The sequence below is a fragment of the Saccostrea echinata genome, unplaced genomic scaffold, assembly GCF_033153115.1.
Source record: "Saccostrea echinata isolate AGI-Se365-2 ecotype Australia unplaced genomic scaffold, CSIRO_AGI_Sech_v1 ptg000009l, whole genome shotgun sequence".
Classification (NCBI taxonomy): Eukaryota; Metazoa; Mollusca; class Bivalvia; order Ostreida; family Ostreidae; genus Saccostrea; species Saccostrea echinata.
In genome coordinates, this window is record NW_026889758.1 from 1470511 (window position 1) to 1484379 (window position 13869).

General features: G+C 34.0%; 1 protein-coding gene across 1 annotated transcript; it reads left to right on the forward strand.

Moving 5' to 3' along the window:
- Nucleotides 1-1295: 1295 nt before the first annotated feature.
- On the forward strand, nucleotides 1296-9785 carry LOC133181571 (GPI ethanolamine phosphate transferase 3-like). The gene is made up of 6 exons (XM_061316077.1): nucleotides 1296-2109; nucleotides 2261-2417; nucleotides 2695-2850; nucleotides 3114-4662; nucleotides 8075-8463; nucleotides 9579-9785. The coding sequence occupies exons 1-6, from the start codon at nucleotides 1355-1357 to the stop codon at nucleotides 9768-9770; spliced, it is 3198 nt and encodes a 1065-aa protein (XP_061172061.1). The 5' UTR covers nucleotides 1296-1354; the 3' UTR covers nucleotides 9771-9785.
- The last annotated feature ends 4084 nt before the right edge of the window (nucleotides 9786-13869 follow it).

Here is a 13869-nt window from a genome sequence, read left to right on the forward strand (position 1 = left end):
ATATAGGGCTTTTGTTTTTAATTCAATATAATTAGATATTTGCAATAACTTTTCCTTTTAAGGAAGATACATGTATTTATTCAGTTTATCTAGAACTATAATTTTAATTTGATCCTTGGAATATTATTCTTTTAACTTCACGTTAAAAATCTTGATGGTATCGTTCTTGAATGTGGAGGGGGCAGCCAAAAAAATTAAATCTTTGACAAGCCCCAAAAAAAGGGAGGGTGTCCAAGTCCAGACTAAAAAATCCGGGGGTGGGTGGGTAGATTAATACATTACCATGAGACTTAGCTGCAACTACACTGTTGCTTGTCTTTGATTATTATGTAATTGTAAACTTATCAAGCTTTAGCTAGGTTTGTTGCTTGTCTTTGATTATTGTGTAATTGTAAACTTATCAAGCTTTAGCTAGGTTTGTTGCTTGTCTTTGATTATTGTGTAATTGTAAACTTATCAAGCTTTAGCTAGGTTTGTTGCTTGTCTTTGATTATTGTGTAATTGTAAACTTATCAAGCTTTAGCTAGGTTTGTTGCTTGTCTTTGATTATTGTGTAATTGTTAACTTATCAAGCTATAACTTGCTCTGTTGTTTGTCTTTGATTATTGTGTAATTGTACTTATCAAGCTTTAGCAATATTTCTTGCTTGTTTTTTTATTACTGTATAATTGTAAACTTATCAAGCTATTATTTGGTCTGTTGCTTGTTTATGATTTCGGTATAGTGATCAAATTATCAAGCTTTAGCTCGTTCTGTTGGTGTGTCAGTTTGTGGGATTCTTGGAATTGGAACACAATCATAGTTTATTTATCTTGCAGGTCCTATGGTGATTACACATGCACATGTTTTGGTTATAAAAGTTTACCGACAGTTTAATAATTATTATATGGAGGTTAACATTTATTACAGAATCAAGTGCCTGTGTTACGTGATAATCTAAGTTAGTTATGCAACATATTCTGAAATTTCCTTATTTCATTTGATGTGTCTTAGAATCTAAGGTATATAATCCCTCTGTTCACTAATATGAAATGTCACTTTAAATAACTCTTATGATTTTCCAACAGAAATGTGTTTTATATGTAAACTGCAAACAATTTTAACATAGCTTGCGGGGGAGGGGGATTTGTCAATAGAAATACATTTAATCTTGACAAATACATTATATAATGAAAACTATTTTTTTTAATCGAACAGTCAAAGAAGGATAACTCTTAGACGTATTTCGGAAATTGCATTTCCTCACCCTTTTACAGTTTGTTACGCTCATACTTATTTCCGGTGTAACGAAAACCCAATTTTTTTCAATGCCGGCTCGGAGATCTTTAATGATCCACAGACAATAAGAGGCCCCATGACTCTAGGACTGAAATGTATCTGTTTACTTGTGTTCTTGTCTTCCATTTATGTGATAGGAATGTTTATTTTTGCAAAAGGATTTCTACTGAAGCGTGTTGTGATAGAAAAGAACAGCACGTGTGCCGTAAACTTCGCTCATCAAAGTGACCTACACGGGGATGAAGGGTGCTGGATGCACAGAAGCTACAAACGGGCGATCATTATTGTCATTGATGCCATGAAGTTTGAGTTCATGCGCTATGATAACGGATCTCTACACAATATTCCATACAAAAATAAAATGTCTGTGATAAACGATTTATTGACAACCAAACCTTTAAATTCAAAGTTGTACAAATTTTTGGCAGACCCTCCCACAACAACATTACAGAGATTAAAGGGACTAACAACCGGGAGTCTTCCCACATTTGTTGATGCTGGGGCTAATTTTGCAAGTTCTGAAATTACAGAGGATAACTTCATTGATCAGCTGATAAAACAGGGAAAGACAATTATATTTATGGGAGATGATACATGGATGGGACTTTACCCTGGGCGATTCAGAAGAGCATTTCCTTTCCCATCGTTCAATGTTAAGGATCTACATACAGTTGATAATGGAATTCTGAGCAATCTTCTACCACAACTACAGAAGCAAGACTGGGATCTCACAATTGCTCATTTTCTGGGTGTGGATCACTGTGGACATAGATACGGACCTGATCACCCTGCCATGGCAGAGAAACTTTCACAGATGAATCACATGATAATGTAAAAAAAGATTCATTGTTTTGTTTTGTGTTTTGATTATTAGTAATTTGCATTTACAGGAAAGACATCCTGATTAGAATGTTTATATAAAGCAGCTGTTAATTTGTGTCAATGAGTAAAATAATCTTTAATAAAATGGATTCTTTTGTAGAAATGTGACAAAACAGATAGCTTCTGATACTGTGCTGTTTGTTTTTGGGGATCATGGAATGACAAGAACAGGGGACCATGGCGGGGACAGTCAAGATGAACTGGAGGCTGGCCTATTTATCTACAGTCCCTCACAGCTAACATCTGTACCTTATTCTGTATGATATGATTAAGATGTACTTACAATCCTAGTGAAGTTAACTCTTATGCTCTCTGTCAGTTTTGTGGGCATTTCTGTTTAACCTACTCATCCTTTATAAACCAACTCAGATAACCTTGAAAAATCATAAGTGCATTACACGTCTTCCTTAAATGTCTACACATGTATCAACAAGATAAAAAATGGTAGTGTCCATTAACAAACATTTCAGAATATCTGTAGACAATCTTTGTTGTTAATTTCCAGTTAGCCTTTGTGATTTCCTTATATTTCAGCCTGACAGAACAATGACTGTATCCCAGAAGGATTTTGTTCCGACTATCTCCCTCCTGCTAGGGGTCCCCATACCCTTCTCCAGCCTGGGGCGGATCATTACTGACCTCTTTACTCATTGCACAGGGTGGAAAACTGGAAGTAGTTCCATAAAACAGGTTAGCATTTACCTCACTGTCAGACATCCAAGTTCACTAGTTAACAACTATAGTCTATATAAAAATTACTTGTTGACTATAAGAATTTTACCATGTTACTCAGTCTTACTGAATGAATTACTAACACAAAGACATACAGTAGTCCTTTTAAATTTCATTCAGTTTTTATGCAGTATTAATTTTAGCTTTTGTTTGCTTTCCTTTCTGATTCTCTTGTGTGATTGAGATTTCTGTTTGGTTATCTATCTTATGATTTTTTCCAGTTATTTCACAGTGTGAAGGCCCTGAGACTGAATGCTCACCAGATTAACACATATCTACAAGAATACTTCCAGCATTCCTCAGACTTCCCCATCCAGACTTATTACCAGCTAAAGAGTGTCCTAGATACAGCGGAGACTGAGTTAAACAGTCTGCTGTCCGAGTTAGTCAGGGACGGAGAGAGTCCACTCATGGAGGAGAAGCTGCAGAATCTCAGGGATAAATATATGTTCTACATTGATGAAGTTGGAGGAACAGCCGAGGGGGTCTGGGCCCAGTTTGATGTTATGTCTATGTGTATTGGGGTGCTGACTTTGTTTCTAGCTCTGAGCGTTAATGTTTACTTTATAAAGATCTCATTTTGGTGGAAGAAGGATATCCCTGCCACAGTTCTCGTTGTGTTCCTTGTGTCCCTGGTTTACCTGGCATTTGCTGTATTTCAGTCATTTTTTATTGGTGAAAGTAACAGTGCAATGATGGTGTTTTTGATGGGAAATTGTCTCGTTTTTGGAGTTTCTTTGTTGATTTTTAATTTCAAGGGCAGTAATCCACTTATCCTGAATAACAAAGAAAATCCTCCACTAGGATTTGAATCTCTGGAGTTTGTTCTAGCAGTTTTTATTACTTTTCTCACATTTGTGACTTATTTTTCCAATAGCTTTGTTGTCAATGAGGACTCCATAACTCTGTACTTGCTTCAATCCCTATCATGGGTTCTTTCATTCTTCACATTAAAACATGTCGTACGAATGTCTAGCATTCCTGTAGATCCAAAAACAAAAAAGCAGAAACCCTCCAGGAACTTTGATATCATGAGAGTCTTGACCCACCCAGCCCTTGTCCTGATTTTCCTTACCATCTTTTGGAGCCTGTTTTTGAGACTTTCAGCTGCATTTAGAGTTTGTCGAGAAGAACAGCATCAGTGTGAAGCCTCCATTTTCCTGCAGCCTCTTGGAAATCTAAATAGTCAGGAGGGGGTGAAGAATTTCAGGTACTTCTTCACTCTGGTATGTTTATTTATCATGGTCTTTGTGATTCATCAGGTGATGAAACATTTTGGGAATCTGAATGGTTTCCCTCCCCCTGTGTTGGGGATAACTTACCTTCTCCCCCTCTCTGCCTTGTTTTGCTCCCTTCACTGGGCATTACAGGGACTCCCACAGAAATCTATGGACAATCTTCCACCCTGGCAGCAGGTCCTCCTTCCCAGGGTTGTGTATTTTTTGGTTACTTTGTTCCTTTTCCTTCTTATCTATGACCCTCTTTGTATTTTTGTTGTGTTGAGATCTAAAAGGCTAATTATGGAAGATGATAAACAGCTCATACCCAATATATACCATCAGCTAAAAGAAAATTTGGAAGAGAAGGGAGATAAACCTCCATTAGTTTATGGACTGGCCACTTCTTTTACAGCAGCCACTGTTGCTATGGTTACTCTTGCCCTGGTGCTTCTTGGCATGTTGCTAGGTGATGGACTGATGCCAAGTTTGTTACTGGTCATTTTTTCTGTGTATTGCCATTTGGAAATCATTACAATCAGAGAAACAATAAGTAAGTATTAGGCTTCTCTGTAAAACTCTAAGTAAGTATTAGGCATTCTCTGTAAAACTCTAAGTAAGTATTAGGCATTCTCTGTAAAGCTCTAAGTAAGTATTAGGCTTTCTTTGTAAAACTCTAAGTAAGTATTAGGCTTTCTTTGTAAAACTCTAAGTAAGTATTAGGCTTTCTCTGTAAAACTCTAAGTAAGTATTAGGCATTCTCTGTAAAACTCTAAGTAAGTATTAGGCATTCTCTGTAAAACTCTAAGTAAGTATTAGGCATTCTCTGTAAAACTCTAAGTAAGTATTAAGCATTCTCTGTAAAGCTCTAAGTAAGTATTAGGCTTTCTTTGTAAAACTCTAAGTAAGTATTAGGCTTTCTCTGTAAAACAATAAGTAAGTATTAGGCTTTCTCTGTAAAACTATGAGTAAGTATTAGGCTTTCTCTGTAAAACAATAAGTAAGTATTAGCCATTCTCTGTAAAACAATAAGTAAGTATTAGGCTTTCTCTGTAAAACAATAAGTAAATATTAGGCTTTCTTTGTAAAACTCTAAGTAAGTATTAGGCTTTATCTGTAAAACAATAAGTAAGTATTAAGCTTTCTTTGTAAAACTCTAAGTACCTATTAGGCTTTCTCTGTAAAACAATAAGTAAGTATTAGGCTTTCTCTGTAAAACTCTAAGTGAGTATTAGGCTTTCTCTGTAAAACTCTAAGTAAGTATTAGGCTTTCTCTGTAAAACTATAAGTAAGTATTAGGTTTCTCTGTAAAACAATAAGTAAGTATTAGGCTTTCTTTGTAAAACACTAAGTAAGTATTAAGCATTCTTTTTAAAATGATAAGTTAGTATTAGGCTTTCTTTGTAAAACAATAAGTAAGTATTAGGCTTTCTCTGTAAAACAATAAGTAAGTATTAGGCATTCTCTGTAAAACTATAAGTAAGTATTAGGCTTTCTTTGTAAAACAATAAGTAAGTATTAAGCTTTCTCTGTAAAACTATAATTAAGTATTAGGCATTCTTTGTAAATCAATTAGTAAGTATAAGGCATTGTTTGTAAAACAATAAGTAAGTATTAGGCTTTCTCTGTAAAATTGTAAGGAAGTATTAGGCTTTCTCTGTAAACTATAAGTAAGTATAAATCTTTCTCTGTAAAACTATAAGTAAGTATTAGGCTTTCTCTGTAAAACAATAAGTAAGTATTAGGCTTTCTCTCTAAAATTGTAAGGAAGTATTAGGCTTTCTCTGTAAACTATAAGTAAGTAAAAGGCTTTCTCTGTAAACTATAAGTAAGTATAAGGCTTTCTCTGTAAAACTATAAGTAAGTATTAAGCATTCTCTGTAAAACAATAAGTAAGTTTTAGGCTTTCTTTGTAAAACAATAAGTAAGTATTAGGCTTTCTCTGTAAAACAATAAGGAAGTATTGGGCATTCTTTGTAAAACAATAAGTAAGTTTTAGGCTTTCTTTGTAAAACTATAAGTAAGTATTAGGCATTCTCTGTAAAACTGTAAGTAAGTATTAGGCATTCTCTGTAAAACTCTAAGTAAGTATTAGGCATTCTTTGTAAATCAATGAGTAAGTATTAGGCATTCCTTGTAAAACAATAAGTAAGTATTAGGCATTCTCTGTAAAACTATAAGTAAGTATTAGGCTTTCTTTGTAAAACAATAAGTAAGTATTAGGCTTTCTCTGTAAAACTATAAGTAAGTATTAGGCATTCTTTGTAAATCAATTAGTAAGTATAAGGCATTGTTTGTAAAACAATAAGTAAGTATTAGGCTTTCTCTCTAAAATTGTAAGGAAGTATAAGGCTTCCTCTGTAAAACTCTAAGTAAGTATTAGGCCTTCTCTGTAAAACAATAATAAGTATTAGGCATTCTCTGTAAAACTCTAAGTAAGTATGAGGCATTCTCTGTAAAACTCTAAGTAAGTATTAGGCTTTTTCTGTAAAATTGTAAGTAAGTATTAGGCTTTCTCTGTAAACTATAAGTAAGTATTAGGCTTTCTCTGTAAAACAATAAGTAAGTTTTAGGCTTTCTCTGTAAAACAATAAGTAAGTATTGGGCATTCTCTGTAAAACTATAAGTAAGTATTAGGCTCTTCTGTAAAACAATAAGTAAGTATTGGGCTTCTCTGTAAAACAATAAGTAAGTATTAGGCTCTTCTGTAAAACTATAAGTAAGTATTAGGCTTCTTTGTAAAACAATAAGTAAGTATTAGGTATTCTCTGTAAAACTCTAAGTAAGTATGAGGCATTCTCTGTAAAACTCTAAGTAAGTATTAGGCTTTTTCTGTAAAATTGTAAGTAAGTATTAGGCTTTCTCTGTAAAACAATAAGTAAGTATTAGGTATTCTCTGTAAAACTCTAAGTAAGTATTAGGCTTTCTCTGTAAAACTATAAGTAAGTTTTAGGCATTCTTTGTAAAACAATAAGTAAGTATTAGGCATTCTCTGTAAAACTATAAGTAAGTATTAGGCATTCTTTGTAAAACAATAAGTAAGTATTAGGCATTCTTTGTAAAACAAGAAGTAAGTTTTAGGCTTTCTTTGTAAAACTATAAGTAAGTATTAGGCATTCTCTGTAAAACTGTAAGTAAGTATTAGGCATTCTCTGTAAAACTCTAAGTAAGTATTAAGCATTCTTTGTAAATCAATGAGTAAGTATTAGACTTTCTCTGTAAAACTATAAGTAAGTTTTAGGCATTCTTTGTAAAACAATAAGTAAGTATTAGGCATTCTCTGTAAAACTATAAGTAAGTATTAGGCATTCTCTGTAAAACTTTAAGTAAGTATGAGGCATTCTCTGTAAAACTCTAAGTAAGTATTAGGCTTTTTCTGTAAAATTGTAAGTAAGTATTAGGCTTTCTCTGTAAACTATAAGTAAGTATTAGGCTTTCTCTGTAAAACAATAAGTAAGTTTTAGGCTTTCTCTGTAAAACAATAAGTAAGTATTGGGCATTCTCTGTAAAACTATAAGTAAGTATTAGGCTCTTCTGTAAAACAATAAGTAAGTATTGGGCTTCTCTGTAAAACAATAAGTAAGTATTAGGCTTTCTCTGTAAAATAACATCAGTGGTTTAATGTGACACAGGTAAAGAATTGAATTATTATATTTGAAAATGACATTGTTTGGGGACACAAATACTGAGATATCAGGCATTACATGTGCTTCGGAAGTGTAATATTTGTTATTTAAAGATTTTCAACATACATTTGAATTTTAATTAAACAAACAAAATGATTTGGGTGAATGTTTCAAATCACAGAGAACAGTTTGGTACTTAATTGAAAAATTTACTGATATGTGTTAAAGTTACTCCTGCATATAGATTAATCATGTCAACTATCTCTAACCATTCTGACAAAAAAAAAAGAATTTTTAAAACACATCATTGATAACCATGTATATAAATATTTGACTTAGATCTGCCTGTTTCTCTGTGGACCAGCCTAGTATATCTCTGTGTGCTAGCCTCAGTTTTCTTCTATGCCACTGGTCACCAGGCAACCATACCAACCATTCGCTGGGAGTCAGCGTTTATTGGTCTCCATGGAGATTTTACTAACAACGTTCTGCCAGCAATACTCATTCATCTCAACACTTTTTCCTCTCATGTGTTAGCAGCAGTTATTTGCCCTTTAATCCTATTCTGGCCTAAAACAGGTGGACTGTTGACCCGATGGGTCGTAGGGGTCAACAAGAAGGACAGCCCAGACTGGATTGGAGATTTCTGTTTCCATGACAACAAGGAAAACTTCAGAATGCTGATATTCAGAATATACTCCTATGCCTTTCTATATCAGGGATTTAAGGTGATATTTTTAGTAGGTTATGCATACAAGTTAGTGAACTACTAGTAAATCTAATTTAAACGCAGGCCATGTAACGAAATTGGAATATAGAGCAAACTACATCCAAAAAATTATTCTGTTTCACAAACAAAATTAAGGCCTCAGATGAATATTTAGGTGTTTGTAGTAATTACGACTAGGAAAAAAAAAGTTTACTATTACATACTTATATAAGGGTTGATACGTAGGATTTGGGTTTTTTTGTTTCTCAACAACCAAATTACAAAATGAAAGATGGCAGATGGTTGCAGCTAAGTTTTACAATGTAATTAAAAAAATAAATTTGATTAGTATTTCGTGTTTAATTAGGTTGTGGCATAATTCATCATTCATAAAAAATACAATGAACAATTAAATGTTGACTGTCAGTGTACACATTTTAAACACACTTTAGATCTGTATAATACTTTAAGGGACTTGGTATATTTTCTGAAAACCCAGCGGGACAGTTCTAGTTAGTATGTGCATCCTCTGTTTTTTTTCACAATTATCTTATATCAAATTTTGTCATCCATGGTAGTAACCGGGTTTGATTCTTGTTCCCAGCGCCACATCAAAAACTTAAGAAGTAAACATAGGTAGTGACTGCTTCTTTGCGTGTAGTGAAAGTCACAGGTCTTTCGGATGAGACCTTAAAAACCAAGACCCCGTGTCACAGTAGGCGTTGGCACAATAAAGAACCCTCACTGCTCAGTGGCACTGAATGCCAAGTAAAGGTTAAGTTTAAGCCTTTCACTGGTATATGGTGTGAAAAATTCTTGCAAGGAACGTAAAACAACCAACCAGTCAATCCGGGGGGGGGGGGGGGTGTTAAGGCTGCAAGAGAATGGGCAAAGAGATATAACTTCTGAAAAGATTTCTTAGGAAAGGATGATATAATGTGAATTATCTCCCCTGCTGCAAAAAATCCAGAGCCTTATCTTAATTTGTCACATTTAGATAAAATTTAGATTGCAAGTTATTCCTATTTTGAGGTTAAAAATGTCAATGCCAAGTTTAATTTCCAATAAAATAGATCTAAAAGAATAACAAAAATAATGTTTAAAATTTAACAGTAACTGTATTTCTGTTTTTAGGTTTTGGGATCTGTCCTTGCCGCCTTTCTACATAGAAGACACTTAATGGTGTGGAAGATATTTGCTCCACGTTTTGTGTTTGAAGCAATGACCAGTTTCACTGTCTATGCTCTGTCTATAGTGATGTTTATGTTTCTACTCCGTGTTGACTCAGCACTCACAAAATGGATGAAAAATTTCTTAAAGAAATAAATGGTTGTTACATTTTTGTTCTTTTCAACTCCACCCCACCCTCTGAACTGGACTCGATTTTTCCCAGTATTAAAAGTACATACTGCTTCAAACTCAGACTTCATACTAAAAATACATAATATTAGTTATCCAGGTTCAAGGGTGTACGGGGATTTACCCCGGGTTTCATATTCCATACACCCTGAGGCTGAAGGGTGTATGGAATACAACCTGGGGTAAATCCCCGTTCACCCTTGATTGGACCTGGATGACGAATTTATTTCCTATGTACCCAAATAAATTACTTGTAAGCAGGTCCAACTGTGTTTCAAGCTTTACTTCGTCCTACAATGTATCGTGACGTCATGTTATTTGCTTTTTATCATAGAGGAATTATGCATTGTGACGTCACTTTTTTTTTTTTACCCCCGGCTCAAGTCGGGTTAGCCTGGTTCCCTGTCCCTGTTATGCTTCGTATACTCCCGCGTCACTAGGGCCTCTCCTGCCTTGGCAAGGATGAGCCAGGGAACCCTGCTAAAGTCGGGTGTACGGAAATTTACACCCGACTTCGTAACCAATCAAAGCTCGTGATACAAGCTACATAGGAAATAATGGTGTAGATTGCGTGTTTACTGATGTGTGTAGATTACTAAGTGGAACAGGCATTTTTGTGTTGCCTGCAAAGCAGAGCGACACTTAACGAGGTTGGATCCTGATATTTAAAGTCTTAAACTTTTTTTGTAAAGTATATTTTATGTTTCTACACACATAGCTTAGTTAAAAATCAAAACAAAAAAAGGGGTCAATATGCTTTTTTTGGCGCTACAGTACATTTAATTTGACCTTTTTGCACTGAAATTTGTGTCTTAATCAAAAATCACATCTTCGACGTTTTCCCTCCAAAGTTTTTATCCAAATAAATCATGGGACAAAATAAACTATTAGTTCATTTAAAAAGAGACATATTAAAGTTGTGACTAAGAAAAAGTTACAAATTGCTTCGCATAATCAATTATTTGACCTTTCTGCACTCATAAAATGTGATTTTTCTGGCATTAAAAATTTAACCAGCAAGAAAATTATTTTAAAGTCTTAAACTTTTGCTGAATTTAAGCAGATTGATCAAAGTTATCTTATATATTCAGAAAAGAAAAACAAAAGTGGGGGTCTATGATCTGAATTTTTAGATATTACTAAAAAAAGTGTTAATTTTATGATAAAATTGGCTCAATTCTTTCCTAGAATTTCAGAATATATTTACTATATTTGTCACAATATAATGAAAGAATTTATAAGAAATAATTTAATAGATATTTCAGAACCAGCATAAAACATTCCACTGCAAAAAACATCTCTGTTTGCAACCAGCATGGAAAAATAGGAATCTAAACTTAACAGTACTGTATATATTTCAAAAGGGAAAAAATGATCATTTTCTTCTAAAAAAGCTTCCGCCACAAAGTATAGTTCCTGGCTTAATCCTATTTGAATGGAATTTAATCGCGGTTTTTTCATTGGATATAGTTTAATTTGCAGAGTAGAATCCAGATTTAATGTTAGAATTTAAAAATGATGCAGAATTTTAGAAATAAAGATCCAGGCCAAAATCTGCACAAAAGCTCAGGATCGAACCTCCTTAAAGATCTCTTTATCCTGTCTCTGCCTGTCCGTTCGTCTAGCTGTTCCGTCTATCCATTTTCACACCCTGTATCTTGAGAACTGTAAAAGGTATATGGATTTGATTGCACAAATATTGCTTGGCGCTTTTGTAATATACCATGATATGACATTACAACAATCTAGTAATAAATAAAATTACACACATCAAACTTTAAAAATAAGAACCTGAGCATAACGTAGTATCGTAGAATGTAAGTTTCCCGCAATTTACAACTATAAAACAGGTAAAGTTAACCCTAGTCAATAAATGTCATTTAGGGACCATCTCAAAATATAATGATTAATATAACAATACGATATAGATCTTTACAGTGACCAATTTATGTTTTCAATGTAGATTCGATCGTCGATTTATGGAAAGAAAGGGTGATAGTATTTTCTGTTTAGTATGATAAAATTGATAATGGAAAAACTTTGCGTGGTACATTGTTGCTCCGTTTACGAGAAACGAACTGAATCATTTAGATCACAGCTTGAAACGGAACCTGGCTACGGGATCATAAAGCTGACTTAAATTTTCAATCACCTGTAAGATGTTAATTAATTTTTAAACCTCAATTTTGCAGAGAACAGCACTCTAACGATACAATGTTGAAAAAATAGTTTTGTTTTGGTCTATTTGTCATCTACAACATTTCAGTACAATATACTTCACCTTAAGATATTTCATTATCCCGGGGCCTGATCCATTGCTCTGCGCAACCAAAAATGCCCGACCGCTGTTAAGACGAATAATGACTCCCGTAGAAAAATGACCGTGAGTCCGTGGATCATTTTTTGACATTGAGAATTGACCCCCAGTCGTATAAAAATGTAATTTTTGTAGAAAAAGAACCGTAAGAGTAAGTTCTCTACATGTGCAATCTATAAGAAATTGACCCCCGTTGAAAAATGACCTCCCAGCAATGATTCAAAGTTTAAAAGAGGTGATTGATTACAAGATTTGGGTCTCAACTTTTAATTCCCTTGTTTTTCTGACGAACACGGAATTAAAATGTAACAAAACAGCATTACATTTTTTTGATCTATTATACCTACAAGTACATTGTATTTGGATGTTTTAGTAGAGAAAGACACTAATGGCAAACTAACAAAAAATAATCTTCATTATAAACGTAATGACAAATTTTTCTATCGTGGACTCCCCTAATTTATGTGGCAAAATACCATTATCACCTGTATCGCTTGCATATGGAGGTTATGTCTCCCATTTGATTCGATACGCAAGAGCATGTTCTATACGTACGAACAATTTACTTATAAAACGAGGTAAGCTATTGACAAATAGATTGATGATACAAGGATATAAACAGTCTCGTTTAAACTCAACATTTTGCAAATTCTATGGTCGATACAATGACTTTGCAAATGTTAGCATATATACAATCTATCGTTAAGTCGAATGTTGACTGACATTTTTCAAACAAATTGTTAGGCCATTATTTTCACACTGAATGTCTACGGACTGTTCCATTTTCTCGATCATTACAAGGAGAACACAGCGGGTGGGACTGGTCGACAGGGGATGCTTACTTCTCTATGGCACCTGATCCCACCTCTGATGTTTTAAGAGGTCCGTGTTTGCTCTACTCCCATGTAATGTTCAAATGGACTTTTGAGCTTGATAACTTCATTATCTTCATATTTCATCTACTGTGTTTTCAGCACAAAATAAAAATCGGTCAATATATACGTCACAACGGCCATTGTTAAAACTGTTATCTTAATCTTACTTTAGTATCCGTTTCATATTTAGATTTTTTACTGATATAGACACTAATGGCCAACTCATGGCCGTAGGAACCCGGCGGGGGGGGGGGGGGGGGGCATGCTAACCCCCCCCAACCCTCCCCAATAATCTTGCCGATATTTAGAATACTATAGAAAACATAGCTACCATATATGCTTGTGCCCCCTCAATAACTTCCGATGACCTTTTTTTTCCTTATCAAGGAATTTTGGTAGTGACCCCCCAACCCCCAACTGAAAATGATAATGTCCTGCAACTAACAGCTTAACTATACGACAAAGGGATGACAACTGAATCGGATTTTCCATTGCCAATTTCTTACATGTATTTATGTAGTAATATTCAATATATCGCCTGTATATTGTGTTCAAGTCACTTAACTTATTTTGTACGCTAGAGCATGTTCCGAGTACAATCAACTTTTTAAACAGAGAAAGTTTATGAACAAATAAGACGATGTTACAGGCTTTTATCATTCTCAATCAAAGTCAGCATTTCAAAAATTATTGGGTCATTATAATGACCTTATTAGCAAATACATCTATTTTCTAATTTTTTTTTATTTTGTAAGGTTATATATGATGTAATTTTAAAATAATAAGGATAAATAACACAAATTTTTGTCAGAAATCAACAATATATCACATAAATTTGTATTCATACAGGTAACCTGAATAATGTTTGCCTGGG